The 21,977-nt window shown below is 52.2% G+C and overlaps 1 protein-coding gene across 1 annotated transcript; it reads left to right on the top strand.

Moving 5' to 3' along the window:
* The first annotated feature begins 5,918 nt into the window (after positions 1-5,918).
* Positions 5,919-21,501, top strand: LOC119091535 (splicing factor 3A subunit 2-like). The gene is given in 7 exon segments (XM_037214345.1): positions 5,919-6,006; positions 12,863-13,169; positions 13,461-13,590; positions 20,212-20,250; positions 20,253-20,338; positions 20,834-20,944; positions 21,481-21,501. Coding segments are annotated over 6 exon segments (675 nt in total). The 5' UTR covers positions 5,919-6,006; positions 12,863-12,881.
* The last annotated feature ends 476 nt before the right edge of the window (positions 21,502-21,977 follow it).

Here is a 21,977-nt window from a genome sequence, read left to right as displayed (position 1 = left end):
TCCCGCCTTGCAGCTACCAGCTGGATGTTTCCACGGAAGCTTTCAATTCGTCGCGCACATCAACTTGCACTCTTAACTCCCGAAGCCGTACACAACTAATGGCGTCTGAAACAACATGACATTGAACCGACGTTGGTTACTGAAACATGGCTCCGACGATCGACGTCAAACAAAATTATAATTATGCTCAACTACGACATCTTCCGACAAGATAGAGTGCCGAAACGTATTAAGGCAGTGTTTTAGTTTCCTATTTATTTGAGGGGGTGGAGTGGCATTCCAACTCGATAACACTGAGAATAAACTGGGTCATATCCGGGGAGAAACCCGTTTTATTACGTTTAGAGCTAGATTTTCCCCGCTTGCCTCCCGCTCCGACCCCCTCCCCCACCCCAATCTTTTTTGCGCAACGAACCCTCTGATGGATGATGCTCAAAGGGAATATTCTACCTTTGAAGATAGCAAAGCAAGCACCAGGTTAGAAGAGCCTGCTCCAAACAACGCAAGTTCTCTATTTAGTAAATGTCTTCTTCAACATGTCACTGTTTGATGGCGTCATTATATCTTGTAGAATATGGATTAGGAGACAAATGACAGCCATCATATTTAGATATCGTGCCTACGAACGCCAGATAAGAGCGACTCAACAGTTATATGGTCTTGGCCTTGATCACCGCATGGCTTATGGAATGGCAGGATTTGAATGGCGTTATTATGACTGTGTGTATGTCATGGATGCCTGGGTTACCTTGAATTCGTCAGCATGAAAAAGCGTGCACATTTCGTGAGCATATAGCTCAGACGCTAGAGAGGCTTAGCTCTTAAGAAGAACCGGGCTTTGAACTGCACCAAATGATCTTCAAGATGGTTATTTCAGTTCCAAACCCGATGCAAATGTGGAGCACTGAGTTACCGACCGGACACGCGTCGGATTCGCCATCAGACTACTCCAGTGGCATGTCTGGGACTGAAGGTCTATTTCCCAGCGGGGGCCACGCGGTTTACATTGGTCGGCGCCGCTGAGTCAATGAGGCCCCCCTCCCCCTGTGATGGTTTGGGGACCACACTGCCTAACAAGCAAGGAACTCAGACTCGGCCCAGGTGGTGATCAAGGGGCCCGCAGAAGGACCCGAATTGCCCCTGAGGACCGAAGATGAAATACCCGATTGGAGGGCACGAAGGGCTGTCTGTACGTCACTTTATGGACCCCGGCCCGAAAGGGCGTGCACTCAAGTGTCAACCAAAGGGCTTCGTGCGTCGATAGTGAATATCCTGGGACAATATGGGACTCTTTTTCGGTCAGAGGCCAACAGCAACGAAAAGTCAACTCCGTGTCAGTCTGAGCCCTGGGAGCCCGTTTCCCAAGCAGGGACAAGATCAGGACCCGTCATGTGTATTTGGTGGGGACCCGTGGAACAAGAGTCCATGTGCTGGTCAGGGGCCCACAGTGCCGAACAGGGGGGTTCTGTGCCGGCAAAGGGCGCCGAGTCGGCCAGGGGATCAGTTGCTGAGCAGGGACATAGACGGTATCTCGATTGCCAGGTGGCCTCTTGCGTTGGTCAAGACCCTTTGACGATGAAAAGAGATATGATGACCTACTATTAGAGCCCCAATGAGACAGTGGAAAGGCTCTGTGTCACTTATTGCCCCCAATACGGAACGGAGGGGCTTTTAACTCAACGTCAGGTGGATGGGGGAGGGGGTCAATTTGTTCCCCCTGAGATCTCCGGAACTTAGAAAGTTAGACACAAATTTACAAGGTATGTTGACCTGTACGTGAATTCACTTAGGTAAAAGTTTGGGGTTCCTAGGCCATGCCTTCAGGTCAAATAAGGCAAAACAAGGCCAAATTCCAGGCTGGCCTCCAAAGTGCCCCCAGAGCCTAGATGACTGTTTCTAAGCAAAAGGTCACAAGATCATGTAAGATCAGTAACTTTTTGACTTTTTGAAGCTCATGGTGACAAAAATCATACAAGACTGCTTTAAGTTTTGCATTTGAATAAGCGACAAAGATTACGCTAGGCAGTATGTGACTTTAAAAAATGTCGACCTGGGTCATCTTGGGTCAGTGACCTATTCTGACCTTTAAGAAGTCAATGGAAGACGTGTATTGCGGTTCCTGCTATCAACAAATTTGAAATGAGCACCAGAAACTATCCCATATAAGAAGCCCTAGAGTAATAAAACAGGTTTGTTTTGACCTTGGTCTGACTTTCATACTTGACGTTACGTCAGCGCAATCTCCTCATTCAATATTTGTGTTGCCTAAGAAAGCATCTCAGAGATGTTTGGCTTCGCCAAACACTCCGTTGCTGCATAAGATTGAACGATTCCCTAAAAATTGTCTTCGATGAAACCATGGCCTGCCTTTGACCTGCCATAGGTCAGCGACCTTACGAGCTACATTTAATTTTTTATATTAAACGATGTGATATTCAATTTCGATTCAAATTTGATTCAATTCAAAATTCGATCAATTTTCTACAGCTATGCAAAATTTGACGCGGCTACGCTGCGCCGTTCGGAAACCATTTTGGAAAAACCTTTGGGCGGTCAATTTGACCCCCCCCCCCCCCCCCACCCCGAACGCGTGCTAAAGGAATGACGCTTTAGTCCCTGGCCGGAATGTAAAGAATGCGCATTCCAGTGTACTGTCCACCAGGTCCCTTGCACAGAAAAAGTAAGGGGCTTCCTTTATGCTCAATGGGGCGGATCAAAATGGGTCAAAGATGAAACACGATTCCATAAAAAACTTTGAGCCTGCGTGCTCACAATACTAGGAACGAGAGCACCGATGGGCGAGGTCGTAGTCTCAAACCGAGCGGCGCTGACCACTGTAGATGACGCGGGGCAGCGGGTAGCTGTCGCGCGAAAACAGCCGTCGGGATAGAATGCTTCCTAACTTGTTTTCAAATCGACTCGAAACGTTCTAAATTTGGGCTGGGCGTATTGCTATTGCACCTGTATTGCTGTGAGGTTGTCCTCTGAACAGATCAACACGGACAGCTGTTCTATCCTCCGAGTCTTTCGTCACTGCCGCTGCGCCGCTGACACTCAGGAGTCCGATCGTAGTCTATGTTAGGAAACGCACGACGGTTATGATACGCGCCAACGCCACCCCGCGCGGCAGCCACCAGTCGGCGCCCAATTCGCGTCGTGCGCGCGCATGATCCGCCAAGGGCGGATCCAGTGCAACGTTGGGGAGGGGGGCGTGTGCGGGGACACAACAGCAACACGAAAATAGAGATTGTTCCTCTACTGGTCTAGTTCCACCAACAAAGCCCAGTCGCAGCGCAGTAAATGCTAATCCGTTCCTCTCAGAAATATAAAAGCTGCGCCGGTGAAATACACCACACTACCTTCTAAACGTCCGAATCAACATATCAAAGCGCATCAAAGTGCTTATTCCCAAACCTCTCTCGTTTTCGTCCGTTCGCTGGCCGCCATCTTGTGTCAGCCTCAGCCCGACACCACGCGGCCTACGGAAACTGCAACGCCGGGCGTCCGGGCTTTGTTCCAGGACTTGCGAGCGTACATGGTCAAAGCTGTTCATGTAATTTGTTTCTTACGTGATTCAGAACAAAGGTACAACATTCCCAGGTGAACAAAGGTTGGCCTGTCAATACAAATTTGTGACCCCATTCCTATCTGCAATATAAGTTCATTATCACCTACGTCCACAAATGTGTGTACATTCCAGAAACATTTCGTCGTAGCCCCTGAGTGTTATCGGCCTAGAAAACGTCCATTGAACCATTGCCAAATGAGTCATCCCACCACCTATCCCATTGCTGTGAAACATCTTCAACCGGCCCAATTTGTCTCAGTCCCTTTCCAAAAAGCACGAAAGCACCTTTACCATGTCGTGCAACTACACGACTGTCCAGCGCCCTATAACCGGACTGACACTGTTAAGCCAAAGACCAAATGACCCTTGTGGTTATGTATATACGTCTATCCTGGAAGCCGAATCTACCACTACGGGTTTCTCTATATCACTAACGTGATCATTATCATGCATGTGGCGGTCCTGTTAATAACGCAGGCATTATCTTCACCACAGTTACAACAAACGTCTTCGCTGGTGTGTCTACAGCGCATTGCTATTTATCTAATTGAAGCTGTTCCCTTTTAGCCTTAAGCTCCCACAACTATTGGTCAGTGTGAATTGTTTGTTATTAGTTGTTGAACTGAGTACTGCTGAGCATTGTTGATTAGATTATGTTGTCGGTTACAATTGGTAACACTGTGCCGTAAATGAGTTGTAAAATGTGGCACGAGACCAAATTCAGACCAAAATTGTCGTGTACCGTTCGTAATTCACATAAAAGTCGTAACTTAGATACAGCGGGACTATTCTACACGGGAGAAGACGCGACATTAACACAAAGACAAAAAGGTAAATTTGAGTAGATTGTGTAATTTGACAAAATGTATTGCCCCCAAACCTCGTAACGCTAGGTCCGCTAATGTAGCGCGATGGCTACCATCCCCTAGAAGCTAAACATATTTCATTGGCGTACACAGCAGCGCACATACCACGGGCATAGTTTCACAAAATGAGTTGGGGGAGGGGGGGGGGGGGCTTAACCGTGAACAATGCCCAAACGCACCGCCCCAAAAATACAACAGCTTTATTCTTCCTGCTTACTAAATCTGTTTATCAAAATAAACACGTTTTCGCCCACTACCTTTCCAAAGTTGGGGGGGAGGGGAGTTATTGGAGCCCCAACTGAATAGGAAACTACACCCCTGGATCATACCAACACACACACACCCTAGACCCGTAATAAAAAGTATTTACTCCCACCGTTGCATAACACGTAATCGCTGAGTGGATGAACGACACCAGAAATTTATGGCATATTCATGATTATTGTACCAATTTGTATTAATTCCTGGCCAATCCATGAATGTTTTAACACACCTAGGGTCATAAGACACACAAAAGTCTGAGAAGTTAAGCTGCAAAAGCTACGAGGCACGGGAATGACCAGACATTCATGCCTAGTCCTGTCCCCTTCCCCGGTACCAAAAAAATACGTGCCGACGCCCATAGCCGCCATAAATGTGCCTTCGTCGTCCTAGGGCGACCTCTAGGGCGGCGCCTTAAATCTCCGATCAGAGGGGCATGTCTTCACTCGTCCTCTGAATCCGCCCATAGAGGACTGCTATGTTGCTTAAATTAAAGACTATTTAGTCAGTGATACAAAAAATTGCATTGCAAATTACCCTCCGCCAAAAAGTGGGCTAAATCCGCTGAAACAGACACGGAGTGATGGTAGCTGTCGGACCCTAGGCTCCTCCAATCATTCATGAAAATTGACACCCCCTGGCATACCGTATTCAACTTTGGCACGCGTTTCACGCGGTGTGTTAATGCGTCAAAAAACAACTCAGGCTATGTCATAGTGCTTCTGCTAGGTTTCTTTTCGCATACTATAAATTTGCAGTGCCTCGACGATATAAACCACCTTGGAAGTCCGTATGTGCTGTAGGGGTCGGTGTATCGTTTTCTTACGCGTCTCCGTGCATCCAACAACGGGATTATTTCATTGCTCGTCCGTGGCCCTCTCTCTCTCTCTCTCTCTCTCTCTCTCTCTCTCTCTCTCTCTCTCTCTCTCTCTCTCTCTCTCTCTCTCTCTCTCTCTCTCTCTCTCTCTCTCTTCTCTGCTATCTCATCTCTCTCTCTCTCTCTCTCTCTCCTCTCTCTCTCCTGACCTAGAACGCAATTCAAAATATACGTAGGTCAAGTGATCGGCATAAATTAAAAGTGTGAATTTTCATCAAAATTATCGGTTTTCAGGCGCTGTGTAAGGGTGCGTCTCTGATTGGCCCGGTGCTTGGCGAAAAAACGGCAGTAGATTATCAGCTCCCTGCGATCATCCGGCGGCGAAAAACAACGCGTAAACGTTCGTGCCGCGTTTGACGGTTCCCGGCTAGTCCGGTACGAGGTCCGTAGGGTAGGTCTGCTCTGGCATAAGCAAACATTGCTTATTCGTACAGGTAGGTGAAGACAACAACGGAATTATATAAATTCTACAATTTGCATGCGTCCAGTTATGGCAATGCTCGTTGGTTGGGGACGACCAGAATGTGAGCTGGTGGCGTTGTAATTGTCTCACGTCGAGCGTGGCTCACCAGTGACCTCGCAATCCATTTTTCGAAGCGATCTTTCATCCATGCACTTTTGTCCAGGTCCTCGATACTTCTTTTACTAAAAATCTCACATTTTGGAAGGCATGCATACAGTACCTGAACTTTGCTTTTCACTCTTAGGGTAGAGAACAAAAACTTCAAAATGACAACTTGTATTGAAAACAAAATATTCTAGATGCCGTACTTTTTGTGGTCTGGGTGGATATTGGTGCTTGAAATTTTGATTTTTCTAGCTTCCTGAGTAACCTCTTCCTTTCATGGTCTATGCTCACACCTGTATTTTTCAAAGCTATGGAGCTGGTGGAAAGTTGATATTGACACCTCTATTGTATAGATGTGAGTATCAATTAAGGTTGATAGAAATGAATGCTTCAAATGTTGTGCCTGTGTAATAATTCCCCAGAGCACATCATTACAACTTTATGATTGAAATGTCATGCAAGCTTCAAGAATATAGAAAGGGTACCTGGGACCTAGTAATGCAGCTAGGTTCTAGCCAGGGTGCTATCTGGCTCATCTAAAGAACAGATTCTGGGGCAATATGACATCTACCTGGACTTTAGCTGATGGAGGCATGCCTAATTTTGAACCATGGGGGTGTAGAGTTTAATTTCCTATTTGGCTGGGTGGGTTGATAGCCCCTCTCCCAACATTGAGAAGACATTTGGTCAAAATCAGGGAGAGCATGGTTTGAGCCATTTATGTGGGCTTGAAGAGTTCTCTGCTCATCTGCTCCATAAAGTTATGTACAAAACTGTACCATCTGGGATGTCAGGGCTGCTGCAGGATCAAGCTCAGAGTGTGATGCAGCAGGTGCCAAGGAATTATTTCCTTATAGAGAAAACCAGCTGTATATGAGAAGCATGGCCATATCTGCTAACTGATTGGTGTCTGATGCAACACTTTTCTCAGTGTATGACACTAAGCTAAATTTATGTATTGCTGTTATCTATGTTATCAACCAATTGCACTATCATGCCCAATATGGCTCTGCATGCAGCTCCTCCAAAAAATGCAGGAAGGCCACTTAAATGTTGCACAGGAGTAGCATTTTTCAACAACAGAGCTGCTGTAAGGTATCTATGAGTTTTGATATTGGTTTTTAGGACCTTAATAATTTTGTAAAAATTACTCATTGGCAAAACCCAGCTCAAATAAAAGTTAGTTTTCTAAAATGTAGATAATGATGTAAATGCAAAACCAAAAGCTCTTCTCAATTGAGAACAAGAAACTTTCATAGCATTACAGGGTGGGAAATTAGTTTTTTTTGCTGGTGGTAGAGTACAAATTTTTTGTGGTCAGAGTACAAACTTGCCTGCAAGCAAAGGTCTGTCTAATGTGGAATGAGTGTCTGCACAATGGCCTTGCTTGGAAGGCATCACGTACTGCCTTTAATGGGTCAACATTTTCCCAATGTTTTTCTGGCAAAAATTAGTGTCAGCATGCAATTTTGCATTTCAGTGGAACAGAGCACTTCTTGTGAGTGAGGGTGCCACAATGATCCCATCCACATCCCTGTAGTGCTACTAGCTCACCTATACATACAATGATCGAGTAATGGTACATGTTGATAAGAAATATACAGTTAGAGAGGTTAACAACACAACTTTATACATATGCATTTACAGGTGCATCATACAAAGCTTAGTTACTTATCATTACCTATCTACATGCAAACTTACACAATATCAAAATGATAAATCAGGTGCATCCTCTGCTTACTGACAAACTGAATTGCGGACAACCACTGCGCATCACACCCTGGTTTTTTAATGAGTCTTAGGCAGCTGCAACTGACTATGAAAGCCTTATGTATGTGACATCACTAACATGTTGTCCTTTTGGCCTTAACATAATTAATATAAACATACCAAAAGTGTTCCTCTTCCTATCCTTCTCTTTCTGCTCTTCTCCTCTTTCAGTTCCTCACCTTCTCTTTCTGTCACTCTTCTCCTCCCACTCCTCCTCCACTTCTGCTCCTCCTCTCTTCCTGCACCTCCTGTTATCCCTCTCCTCTTTTCCAAGTTCCCTATGATCCTATGTAGGGACAATTTTGATAGTGTCACTGCAAGACCTTATGCCTGACAGCAAGGAACATGGCAGCATTGCCACCTGTCAGTTTACAGCAAATTTAACCACAGGCTGAAAAGAGGCCAGCCTCATATTTGATCCCACATGGGAAACCCAAGCCTAGCATTAATGTTGTATATAGATATCTTAGTACCTATGTACCTACCCACCATGCTGTAGGTAGAGTAGGTTATACCAAGGTGATTCTGTACCAGCCTACAGCAGTAAACATTTATAGATCAGTCCCCCAGTATTTATTTACCTTTTTTTGGAATGACTTAATAGCGGTCCAAAGCTAAATCCCAAGTAACTTTAGAAGTGTGGATGCATGCTGTGTGAAAATTTAAGTATATACCAATTTAAGGCCAATGCCACTTGGCCTCACTGAATACCTCAAACTCGCAGCTACGATGTACATAATCCCAAGCAGCTTCACTCGCCCTCCGCCCTCCTCACTCTCACCACATCAAGACAACCAAACCATGCACAGGAGTTCTGTCGCATTCACAGACATTGTGATGGCATTCTAGCACTCATCAATGGGGCAACCAAGTACAAGTACCATGGGTCGGTCCTGAAATGACAGGCTGTGATGAATAGTCTAAGAAAAGCCATTTATGCAGTTGCACCAACACAAATTGTGCTCCATATGTTTGGTCCCTGGAAATCAGATAAAAGTTATAACTCACTTTATGAAAGCGAAGTTCATGCACCCTCCTGGCTATCAAGGAAGCAAAACTGTCTGCCTTGGTACTTATACTCAGGCTCATACATTTGCAATGGTGTCTGCTTTGTGGGGCGACTGCAGTGTTTGTCTGGAGTACAAAAATTGTCATTCTTACCAGTCAAGAGCCTGGAGTACAAAATTTCCTGGTGTCACATCCACCAGAAAACGGAGGTTTTTCCCACACTGGCATTATACTCAGATCAAAGTTTTGTGGGGATGCTCAGTAGATTGATAGAAAAAAAATTCATGTTTCTCTGTAATGCCTCTTTAATGGTTTTTTTCATCCTGTGCTCAGCTCAGATTTCTTGGTGTCAAACATGTGTTTTCTCCTATGCCAACTCCTTTCTAAGAGCTGGAGACTATGGAAGTCATGGATTTCTGTGCATCCAAGCAACCGCTTGGGATGGTGTTTGACCGGACAGTGTTTGACATCACTGTTGTGCCATCTATACAATCTCCATTTTTAATAGCTTCAAATGCAAGTTTAATGCCAATGCTATTTAAAATGGATTTAAAATAATCTTGCAACCAATATGTGATCAGTTCATGTTATATTTAGGGATATATGTTGGTGTGATATCTACTTTTGTATCAATTTGTATTGTGTTACAATGATTTCAATGCGCAATCCACAAACGTTGAATTGTGGCATATACAGGATGTTTTCTGTTCTCTCACTTCTCCCTGGCCCGTCAAGAGAGGCCGTTGTTGTTTTGAGTGTGGGCTCCGGGCCTGGAGCCTGAGCACAGGGTGTCATTGGTGGACGTTAGGTGGGTTATTAAGTGTGCACCGGTGAGGAGCGACAGACCTGGGCACTGAGGGCATTGAAAGGAAAGATGGTGTGTGATATGATAGAAAGATTCGGCTGAAACCCGCAGGCAGAATCCCTTGTTTGGTCATGTGAGTGTGGCACATGATGCCGTCGAAGTTTCAGGAATAGCCTGCCACCATCTGATGTTACTTGTAGAGAACAATTTTTATATTCCTTCCGGGGTATATCCGTGGAGAACAAAATGTCTTGGGGCTAAAAACACCAAGAAACACCCAGGTTTCAGACACCGAATGCAAATTGGTTGCCATTGTACATTGAAAGTGTACACCACCTCAAGCTGGACTTTCCGGGCTCTCAAAAAGCTGCTGGAGATGAAAGTTATAAAATAAAAGTTGTCCTGCAGATTCCAAAGGATTCTATTGCATTTGCAATGCAAACTACCTATATAACAGGAACAAGTGCTGATTTACCAGCCAGTGGTGGGGTGGGTTTGAGTTACTTTTGTTATTGCTATTTGTCTAGTCTGAATGGCTTCTGGTGTCGTGATGATGATGATGATTTGGGGTTTTAGGGTGCATCGACTGCTAAAGGTCATGCAGCGCCCATAACTATGGCTTCTGGTATCATCGACCCTACTTAAGGTTAAAAGTCAGGTGACATGTGGGATCAACAGTGGGTGGAGCTGACAATGTGGAGAATTGCAGCACATTAAGGCTTTTCACAAAGTCCTGAAATTATGCAAGTCATCTGGAATTTAGGGTATCACATGGTGTGGTCGGGGCTCACACAATGGTCAATGCATGGTTATACAAGTGTATTAATGTCACTTGCAGTACTGATTACAGGATGTGTTGAAATATAGTATGTAAGGATAAAATTGTGACAGAGTATGTCACATGGTTATTTACCATGGAGAGACATAAGAGATAATATTTTCATTCATATTTTGGTTAGCTACCAGCTAAGATAAGTATGTTACAGGGTGGAAATCCAAAAAAATGCTGGTAGCAGAGTACAGCTTTTTAAATTGGGGTACAAAATTTTGAGGTGCTGCAAGTCATTATGCTGTTATCTACCGCATGATTGGAGATAGCAGTATGATGAGTGGTACTGAACAGAAGGGTCACATTTTATATACATCAATTCATGTAAAAGCGCCTCAAATGAAAGAAAACATCAGCATTGAACATGTTATACTGAAACAGCACAGCCCCAAACTCAATAACATGAAACATGTGTACATATATGGATGAGGGGACAATCTTTGAAAAAAGCTTACCATACCATGGATTTAGGCAAGTCTTTTCTCAACTACTACTGTACTTTTTAGATTTAATCTGGACCCTTTGCATGTATGGATTTCTGGGATCAGATCTCACGCTTATCAGCACTTGTTGAGCGAGCCGCGACCCCTACCAGCCGGTCGCACAATTCCAGGGGAACGACGGAATTTGGTGGCGAAATCTTAACGTGCGGCAGTGCTCGGCACGGTCCGTCCTGCGCTCTGACGTCATTTGACCGTTATCGCGGCCGCTGTCACCTGCCCATTGTAAATAAATAATAAGCACTTTATCCGATTCTCTTAAAGAAACCAACAAGTCGCTTACTGAATGACGTAGTTTCGTAACATAAGTTTGGCGCTGAGCAGGGTTTAAATGGCATAAAAAAAATGCCAAAGAATGTGCGACAGACGGCCACTTTCTCACGTGCCACCTCGATCACGCTATTCACACTCTACGTCGTGGTGCCGCAGCTACCTGGCTTAAAAAACGGCAAAAGCGCGGCAAAACCGTCGTGCCCCCACTTTCCAACTACTGGACACCACATGAGGCCCCGAACGTCTCAGCCGAGCAATAGAGACAGACAGCACTCTCAACCGCTTTACCAATATAGCGCAAGCACAACTGAAAAGTACCATGTCGGCCAAAGGAGATCAGAGTCAGTCAGTCCGCTGACTCCGGTGGATAAAACAACACATTAATGGTTTTCGGTGCGCTTTAACCAACAACATTGCGAAAAATGATGAGTTGTATTTCAACTTCTTGGTGATTTTGTCCTCATCAATGCTTGTCATTAATTTGTCGGGTTAAATTAATTGGCTCATGTTTGTATAGCCTTCTGGTGTTCTTGCCGCAGTCATTCGAACAGTTTTTAGGTATTACTATCAACGTTTCTCGTTTTTTCCCGAATTTCTGACCCTTATATGGCAGACTTACATCCTTTAATTGCCGAGCCGTCTTTATCTTTGTGTACTCCGGATGCCAACAAGTGGTCAGGAATCCGACCACGGGCAGTTATAGGCAAGCACAAATAAGCCCTTTATAACCTTGATGCTCGTCTCTACACAGCTTCCCTCGTTGAGCTCCCAAACCTGTTCAAGGCTTGAGCGCGAGCTGAAAACTTAAGCTCTTGGCAAATCAGTCACGGGGGGACGAATCTTTTAAACAGATTGGATAGTTTTGCGGTGTACATCCTCCAGCCTGGTCGCTTGGGAGGTGGGCTTGAGTTACTGAATAGCTGAGACGTTTTTGACGCTGAATTGTGAGTGATTCTCCCATTTGCATCGCCACGGCACCGTGGTGGAGTGGAAGTAGGTGGCCGTCAGTGGTAGGCGATTGGGTGTGCGGTTGTTTGTCTCCGTTCGTTGCATCGTTGGCAATTAATGCGGTTCATGGTTAATGGTAGGTTAAATCATGTTCAATTTTAAGTTGGTCTCCTTAGGTCGTAGGAGGTGAGAGCTTTGCTAATTTGCACACCGGCGCCACTCTGCTTCTCGTTTCTCATTTCTCGGTATTTTTCAAAGACCATTCCAGGCAACATTCATACACTGTGTTATCCACATTTCCATATCTGATCTCTTGTAAAACTAGATCGCGGCACAGGTGCTAGTTATTCTGCATGTTCGTGTGTGTATATATATATATATATATATATATATATATATATATATTCACATATAGCATGGTATATATATATATATATATATATATATATATATATATATACTATATTTCACATATGGCATGTGTGTTATGCAATAGTGACCACTAATTTTGTTGCTTCCTAGTTTAATTAAGCTCAGATCACATGGCGAACTAACCCATCAGCATCTAACCTTTGTGCTGACTCTGCAGGTAACACTCCAGCACCAGAATGGACTTCCAGCACCGCGCTGGCGGCAAGACGGGTGGCGGCGGCCAGGCCTCCTGGTCTGAGTCGAACCGTGACCGGCGCGAGCGGCTGCGCCAGCTCGCGCTCGAGACCATCGACCTGCAGAAGGACCCCTACTTCATGCGCAACCACCTGGGCTCGTATGAGTGCAAGCTGTGCCTGACACTGCACAACAACGAGGGCTCGTACCTGGCACACACGCAGGGCAAGAAGCACCAGGCCAACCTGGCGCGCCGCGCCGCCAAGGAGGCGCGCGAGGCGCCGCAGCAGGTGGGCACGAGACCGCCGGAACGCGGCCGGCCCTCGACGGGCAGTGGGAGGGGGGGGGGGGGGGTGCGAGGATGAGGAGAGTAAGCTTTAGGGTGCTGTCTCAGAATGGCAGTCAGATTCGGGGTCAGTACGTGCCAGTCGCGTGTGGCAGTCGGTGTGCCGAATCTGCCGTGTGCGCCGGCTGCGCGGGGGCGCCGCTCCGTTCGATCCGTCGGATGCGGCGCCATGGACCGACGGGCGGGCCCCGGTACCCCGCCGCGCTGGCAGGACTGACAGCCCGTCCTCCCCCAGCCGGCTCCGGAGAAGGCGCGGGTGGACATTAAGAAGTTCGTCAAGATTGGTCGTCCCGGCTACCGCGTCAACAAGCAGCGCGCGCCCGACAGCGGCCAGCAGAGCCTGCTGTTCCAGGTGGACTACCCAGGTCAGTCAGAGCGCGGCCAGTCGGCTCACCGGGCGCCGGTGCTGCCCTCTGTCGCTGACGTTCGCACCGTGGCTGCGACCGGCGGCAGAACGGGGCAGCACCATTGCTGCGGTGGAGGGTCGGAGCACGTGCTGGATGGCGGCGCTGTCAGCATGGTAATCCACAGGTGGACTTGTGGCGAGCCAGGTCTTTCAATCTTCATTATTTAGTGAATTTGATTCATCTATTGCAACACATTTTTGTCTCACCATATTATGCATCAGTGTTGCGAGGAGCTACCCATGCCGCACCGATAAGGTACAGATAGACGCGGGAATCACGGGCCCTGTTGTATCCATGGCTGCCTATCATTAAACAAATTCGCTATCGTGATGCCTGTCTTATTCCTGGGCCGCCCCAGTAGGCCAGGGGTAATGGCTGAGTGGTATGCGCTCTCGGCTCCAACGTGGGGCCCGTGTCCGAACCTCGGTTACGCCCTGTCCATGAACGCTGATGTGGTTATTATAGCCCCTGACGTTCCATATAAAGGAGAGCGACGTCGTTGTCGCGTTTTCCTATGGCAAAGAAAACTGGACACATGCCCGCCGTGTAACGACCTTGTGGGTTTGCGGCCCGGAAGCCACGACGGAATGATTCGGCTTTGTGGTCAGCTCCCGGTGCGGCAAATTTCAGCGAGGCTGAAGTCATGAGAACTCGATGCGCATCACCGCATCACATGAGATGGCTTAACAGCGTGCAGTGGGTGGTCGCCCTGTTAACGGAGCGGGGTGCGGTGGGACGGGTGCTGTACGGTGGAGCGGAGCGGGGTACGGTGGGGATAGGTGCAGTTCGGTGGAGCGGAGCGGGGGTACGGTGGGACAGGTGTAGTACGGTTGGAGCGGGGCGGGGTACGGTGGGATAGGTGCAGTTCGGTGGAGCGGAGCGGGGGTACGGTGGGACAGGTGTAGTATGGTGGAGCGGAGCGGGGTGCGGTAGGACGGTTTGCAGTACGGTGGAGCGGAGCGAGGTACAGTGAGACAGGTGTAGTACGGTGGAGCGGGGCGGGGTGCGGTAGGACGGTTGCAGTACGGTGGAGCGGAGCGGGGTACAGTGGGACAGGTGTAGTACGGTGGAGCGGAGCGGGGTACGGTGGGGCAGCTCGCCGACCTCAGACGCAGGGCGGGCCGAGTTTGTCGTTTCGGAACCCGTCTGGTGCGGGTCGGCTGGCGGCGGCTCACCAGTTGGATGGCCGTGTCGACAGTTGAACTGTATGCTCCTTCGGGACTGAGGACAGTGGCCTCTTAAGCATGCTGTGATATAGCCGTGTTCATTGTTTGTGGTTAGTTTGGAGCTCAGAGAAGTACATAAGATACCATTAGACCTAAAGGAAACGCTGAACAGGTTTTTGAAAGTAACTGGAAGATTCGCATTGTGTGACCTTGAGGTGTTTCTCCAGATCCGTTAAAGCCTAGCGTCACGTCACCCGAAACTGGCCGATGTTTGCCCGATAAAAATGCCCGATAAAAAGGTCCGCATGAATCCGACGGCAGAGCCTGTGTCGACCGTCAGCCGGCGGTCCCGCTTCTGGAAGCCACTGCTGAACTGAGTGGATCTGCACTTCAGCCGTGAAGTGTGATATTCACGCGCTGTCGCTTCCCCAGCAAATGCGGCGCACAGGAGATGTGTCGGACGATTCACTCAGTAATTGTAGGACCTCTGCGATCGGGAGACGTCACGTACGTGTTTCAGCGTGTGCGAAGTGGAATCCGATCCGAGGGTGTATTCTCCAACGAACGTAAACGCTCCGTGAATCGCGTAGCGGGAGGTCTCCACAACCAAAATGTCATGCGGATTAGAGAGAGACTTCATGAATTTGGTTCGTGGTGGATTTGTCGTGCAAAACTGTCCGTTTAAAAAAGTCCGTTATCGCTGGAACGCTGTATTTGCAAACGACTGCCATCGAAGACATGACGAACACTCAGGCTGTACCCACGCTTCCACTCCATGCACAGTTCACCCAAATCACGCCAGCCAAACCGCTGGTGACATTTGTTCGGCACACGTAAGCCGCCAACTGGTTGGCGCACGAGATCGGGCCGCTGTGTGGGCGTGGGGCGGCCGGTGTTCCGCTCTGAGCCGGCGCTGGCCAGGGCCGCCGCGGTCCCGGGGGCCCCAGCCTCGCGCCACTCCGCAGTGTCGCCGGCGGGGCTGCCCCCGAAGCCGCTCCGGCTGACCGGCCGGGCCGCGCACGATCTGGCCGGCCCGGCCCGGAGCGACCGGCGGGCCTCGTGGGCGGAGCCGCGTGTCCGCCAGACAGGGACGGCGGCCGTCAGCCGGCCAGACGGGGCCCGAGCGCCAAGCCGACCGGACCGTGACCGGCGCACGAGTCCGAGGGGGGCCCAGCCGACCGGCCGGGCCGCACGTCTGGCCGGTCAGGCCAGGTGCACTGATCCGACCGGGCCAGCTGACCCGAGCGAACCGGCTAACCCCATTCAGGCCGCTGGCCCGTCAGCTGGATCAAGCCGGCGCCGCCAGCTGACCTGATCGGTCGGCATGACCAGCTGTCCGCCGCGTCACCAGTAGGCCGCCGGTCACCAGTAGGTCGCGCGTACCACAAGGCCGCCGCGTCACCACTAGGCCGCCGCGTCACCAGTAGGTCGCTGCGTCACCAGTTGACCATGTCGGTGGTACGCGACAGACTGCCGCTGTGTAGCTCGGATGGGTGACATCCAGCAGCGCCGTCAAGCAGCGGGTACACGTCGACGGCGTGCACCGGCTGCACCACCACGCCGTGCCGGAAACTCGGGCCGCGCGCCAGCAGCACGCCCCCGCATCTCAGGCACCGCCTGCTCAGTGTCGTCGTAGCCGCCGGCCGCGCCTGTCGCCAGAGGCGCCGTGTTCTCGATGAACGTGCCCGGCTCGGCCACCAATAGTACGTCGGGCACGCGGCTCGGGATGCGCCAGCCGGTTAGCGCTCGGGGATCTGGTCGCGGTGGTAGGCACGCGTGCCCGGCATGTTGCTGATCACGCCGTAGACGAGGTCGCGGTTGTGCCTCGTCCGTGTAGACGTAGCAGACGGCGCCGTTGCCGGGTGATGGTGACGTAGCTAGCCTCGTGCGGCAAGAAGCGGTCGATGTTTACCACCTCCATGGTCTCGGTGTCGGTAAGGCCGCCGGTCCGACACGATGACGATGTTGATCTTGTCACGCAGCTGGCGCTCGATCAGTGTGCGTCCATCTGCCTGCAGCCGCGCGTCCAGCGTCAGCAGCTCGTCCAGCAACGCGCCGCGAACTCGGCGCCGTACTGCTGGGCCGACCGCCTCAGCACTTCCGTGTGCACGATGGCCAGGTTGTAGTTGTGCTCGTCGCCCAGGAGCAGATCGAGCGCGTTCGACAGGTTCTCGCTGAAGTTGTCGTCGCCGCCGGTCGGCGCCTGGCAGGAGTTCGGCGAGTAGCCGTCGAACTGCACGCAGCCGCCGTGCACGTTGAAGACGGCCGCGCGGGCGCCACTGCTTGACGGCCGAGTTCCAGAGTGGTCTGACGCCCCACCCACCAGATCGGGTCGTCGGCCGAGTGTCCGGCCGGCCCGTCCACGCTCAGCTCGCCGGATGTCGCGGTCCATGAAGTGCTCGCCCAGCACGCCGTGCTTTCCGGGTAGAGGCCGGTGAAGATGGACGTTTGCGTCGCCACGCCGCCCGACGGGAACGTCGGTTGAGCCACTCGGCGCGCGAGCCGTAGCGCAGGAAGTGCGTGAAGAAGGGCGCGTCCCCGCGACGGCACCTTGGACAGGTTAGTCGTGGCGCAGCGCGCCTCACCGAGATGACCAGCATCTTGGGCGGCTGCCGGCCCACCTGGAACCACACGAACACGCCCGTGCACACGACCACGTACAGGCAGGATGAACGAGCACCATGTTGCGGCCGCGCCGCGACAGCCACTCGTCGCTCGGCTGCTTGTCGGCGTCGGGCACGTGCAGCGTGGCCGGCTGGTCGTCATCGCCGCGCCGCTGGCGCACGCTCCGCTCCATCGCTGCAGCGCCGGGGTACTGGGACGCGCGGCGTGCGGCGGCCGCCGCCGCCGCCGCCGACCGGTTCAACCGGCCCCGACCGGCCGGGATGAGCGCTGGTCCGTCAGCCGCCGCCGCCGCCGCTTTCCAAGCGGCCCGTGCAAAAACCGGCGGCGGCCCGAGTCCGGCCCGGCCGGTCCGTTGCTTGGTCGGTCGGTGGTGATGCGGGCCGCTCGGTGCGTTCCCCGGGCCGGCGGACCCGGCGCACGGCGCATTGCGAGAGCTGGCAGGCAGGGCCGGGATTATGGCCGGTTGCAGGATGCAGAAACTGGATGTGATCTCCGAGTTGTGCTCAGTTGTGTCTCTGCACATGAACCGTGTTGTTGAGTGTTTTGTGGTTCGGTCGGGCATTGCTCTATAAGTTCAAGTTACGTCAATTGCCGTAAAAGAGGCACGATTGAATTGAGGATATGTATTATACTTGCACCTATATTTTGGTATGGTTGGCATCAGCTGGCGACCACCCAAAGTCGCGTCAATCCAACTCCATGAAAAGCAAGTAATGATTTTTGCAACTGATTGTTGCGCGTGCAAAAGTGCAGTGGCATTAACGCACTAATGTGGAAAGAATTGGTATTCCAGTCCGAGTGACACGCGCGGTGATGCAGTGCAGTGGCACCAGAATGCTACCGGTTTGCCAGTATGATCGACTTTTGAAACTCGTCCCCGGCGGTGGTCACGCATTATAGTGACGTCAGCATGTTAATAGTGTTCCAGTAGTTGTCCCGCACGGCGGTGTTCCGCTTGTATCGGTTGTCGGCATGACCGGCTTTTTCAGCTCCCGCTCGGCAGCGGTCGCTGCTTGTGCGCTACCAGGATGCATGCATGCATGCAGCGGCGCCGCCATCGTCGCGGCGTCTGAGGGCGGTGAAAGTGGGGGGGGGGGGGGGGGGGTGAGAGGCGTGACAGGGTCCTGGGGGGGTTGAGGGAGGGTGGAGCGGCGCGGCGTGCGCCGCTGGCCGTCTGACCCCGGCGCGTCCGGCCGCCTCACGCGGCGTGCCGGACGGCTCCTCGCCGCTCGTCCGCCGCTGTTGCGTCACCGCGCGGCGGGAGATGGACACCGCCGCTGCAGGCCGGCCGCTCGGAGCCTGGATAGCTCTCGCGCCCAGCGGTGGTTTCGTAAAAGAGAGGACACCTGTAGCCCGCTGGAGCAGGTCGTAGCCGGTTGATGGCTGTTTGGATTTATGGCCGGTAGAACTGTCAGTTGGCGTGGTCTTCAGCAGCGGGCAGAATATTCACGTGTTCCTCATGTGTAGAATGGATGTTGATTTTGCTGTGGCGAATTCTAGAAGTCACGATGGTTACCTGTCGTCAAGACTCGGTCCGGCAGCAGGAGGCGGGACATTTGGCCATTTTGCGTCGGAAACTACTCAACTTGTTGCACTCGTATACGGACCACTGATGTGCACCGCCATGCCGCGGCCTCTGCTGCGCTGAGAGTGCTGCCGATTGTGTGCCGGTGTGGGGGGGGGCGTGGCTGCCTCATCGTGCCGCTCCCGCGCTTTGTTCAATGGACTTTCGATCTGCAGAGCTGACCCGGCCGCCGTCAGAGGTGGGGCCAGCCCCGTGCACCGGTAGTTACGCCGAGAGCACGGACGAAAGCGGCGCGTAAAAACCGGTCAGGCGGAGCTATTATGGTGCGCGCGAGCCCGCCTGCCGCGACCAACCACACAGTGGGGCGCTTCGCTGGTGCGTGGAAATGCGATGCTGTTTGGGCATTCAGCGACGCAAAACACGGTCCGCGGCGCGTCGCGGGTTGGCGCTGGTCGTCCGGTCGCAAGAGCGCAAGTATTGGGCGCGTGTAGAAACAAGAGACATCACAAGCGCAACTAGGGGTACGCCCCCCCCCCCCCTCCACCCCACCACTTAGAGGCAGTATTGTTCCCGTGCCCCTGGATGACGTAGAAGTAGGCACAATGCCCCGCGTGATGGATTTGTTGAGTAGCAACCACTGAAGCTTGGGAAAGATTGGAGTATTGAAGCGCATATGCTGCGCATTTCGTATCCTTCTGATCTACCACTGTCGATTCACTCGGTGCTTTGGACGACCCAAATTCATTGAATGCCGGAGCCATAAGCGCGTGAAGAAGCAATTAAGCTGATGACCACGTATCACTCTTCACATACCGTGTTGTTGTGATTTAGTACTGTCGATGTGCACTGTGGTAGCAGGCGCTGGATGCCGTCCACCGAGCGGCTTCTTAAACATATCCACCATCAACTGGCTTTGAAGTTGTCTGGTTTGTTGCTCACTTTCAGCGCATTCCAAATTAATCTTATTCCTTTAAGATGGGCGGTTGGTGACTTGCCTCGTCAAGTGTCCCGAGCCGTGCCAGTCCTGAGCGGCCCAGTCCCGAGGCGTGTCCCCCGAGGCGTGCCGGTCCCGAGGCGTGTCCCCCGAGGCGTGTCCTCTCCCAAGGCGTGCCCAGTCCCGAGGCATGCCCGGTCCCGAGGCGTGTCCCGTGCGTGCGAGGCGGTGCCCGGTCCCGGGAACCTGTCCGCCTGAGTGGCCGTGTGGTGCGGCGCGACGCGTCACCGGCGGTGGTCCGCTGACCGGCGCGTCCCGCCATGCCGCAGAGATAGCCGACGGCGTGGTGCCCCGCCACCGCTTCATGTCGGCTACGAGCAGAAGATCGAGCCGCCCGACCGCAAGTGGCAGTACCTGCTGTTCGCCGCCGAGCCGTACGAGACGATCGCCTTCAAGGTGGGTCTAACATCAACAACAATCTAACAACCCTGCGGCGGTTCGCCTGAGGCGGAGTGTGGGGGGGGGGGGGGGGGGGTATGTCGGGATTGTCGTCCGGTTCTAGTCGTGGTACGATGTGAACGATCGCGTGTCTCACAGTCGGTGCTTGAATGGCTTGTGCATTCATGCCTACGCACCCGTCCTTCGAATTGAAAAGGAGAATTGTTTTGTTCCCGGCCGTTGCCGTCCACTGTAACACTCACACAATTTGACGGTGGTTGTAAGGGATGGCAAAAAGGCGCATCTGTTGAGCTGGGAAGCTGGACATGGATGCAGTGTGAAATAAAAATATGTTCCATAATATATGACATATGTCTTCATGATCATTCCAAAAGCGGCCTTGCATGCAAGTGAGCATCGTCGCTTTGTGTCCGTTGCGTGCGTTCTGCCTCATAATGCAGGAGTATCAGGGTTGTGTGGTCGTTTCCTGATCAGTTCATCCCGTCTGGACAGGTTCCCAGCCGCGAGGTGGAGAAAAGCGAGGAGGAGAAGTTCTGGACTCTCTGGAACAAGGACACCAAGCAATTTTTCCTGCAGTTCGCCTACAAGATGGAGCCGAAGCCGGTGCGGGCCGAGGGCCCGCCGCCCACCATCCCGCCACGCCGCGGCCGCACGTGCTGCCGCCGCCGCCGCCGCCGCGACCGCCGATCATGCCTCCGCGTCCGCCGCTCCGTTCGCCGGCGGACGATGGGCCGGCCGCCGGGGCCGCAGACCAGGATGAAGAAGCAGACGGGTGGAAAGCAAGGACGGACGGATCTGAAGGACGGAGAAGAAAGGAAAGACGGCAAAAGAAGGAAACGGCACAGAGCCGCAGACACAGACCGAGGAGAGACGCAGCGATGCTGAGCGGGCGGCCCCCGGCGCCGCCGGGCCTGCCGCCGCCGCCGCCGCCGGCGCCGCCTGGCCTGCCGCCCGCGCCGCCGCCGCCCATGAACCCGGTGCCGCCGCCGCCGCCCAAGCTGTCGGAGCCGGGGGCGCCGCCGCCGCCGCCCAAGATCACGTAGTGGCCGCGTGGTGGCGCGCGGCCGGTGCGGGCCGTGGGCGCCGCCGGGTTCGAGGATATCGCTCATTGGCGATGCCTGACACCGGGTCCGTCGCAGCCAGTGATTCCTCAGCTTTGATCGGATTAAAGCTCTTTTCTCCTCCAAGCGCCGCCGCCGTAGTGGGGATTGGTGTATTCTGTGGCGGTGTAGCTGTCAGGCGGCCGAACCCGTCCGGCTCCGCCTAGGTCGTGACGGCTTGTCGAGTCGTGATGGGGGTGCGTTGCTGCCATCTCCGACCCGTGGTGCCCAGCAGCCAGCCGCCACAGCCTCTCGTGGTCCTCGATGACGAAGGGCGGACCTTGGTGTGTTCGGAGCACCAAGATCTGCCCATGCGGTGCTGCGACGGTGTACCAGCCGGCACTACTTTCTCTACCCATTGTCATCAATACACTACGGATCGCGATTTACCGGGTTTTTGGTTTTGTCCACGGATTTTCTCTGCCCGTTGGGATTATTTTCGTGACAAAGCATTTTACATGGGCATGGGGACGGATGCTACAAAGCAGGCTTTGAAACGAGACGGTGAACCGATCGTGAACTTCCCGTGCATTCTT

The sequence above is a fragment of the Pollicipes pollicipes genome, unplaced genomic scaffold, assembly GCF_011947565.3.
Source record: "Pollicipes pollicipes isolate AB1234 unplaced genomic scaffold, Ppol_2.1 Scaffold_3447;HRSCAF=4054_pilon_pilon_pilon, whole genome shotgun sequence".
Taxonomy (NCBI): Eukaryota; Metazoa; Arthropoda; class Thecostraca; order Pollicipedomorpha; family Pollicipedidae; genus Pollicipes; species Pollicipes pollicipes.
This window is presented reverse-complemented; position numbering and strand designations above follow the sequence as displayed.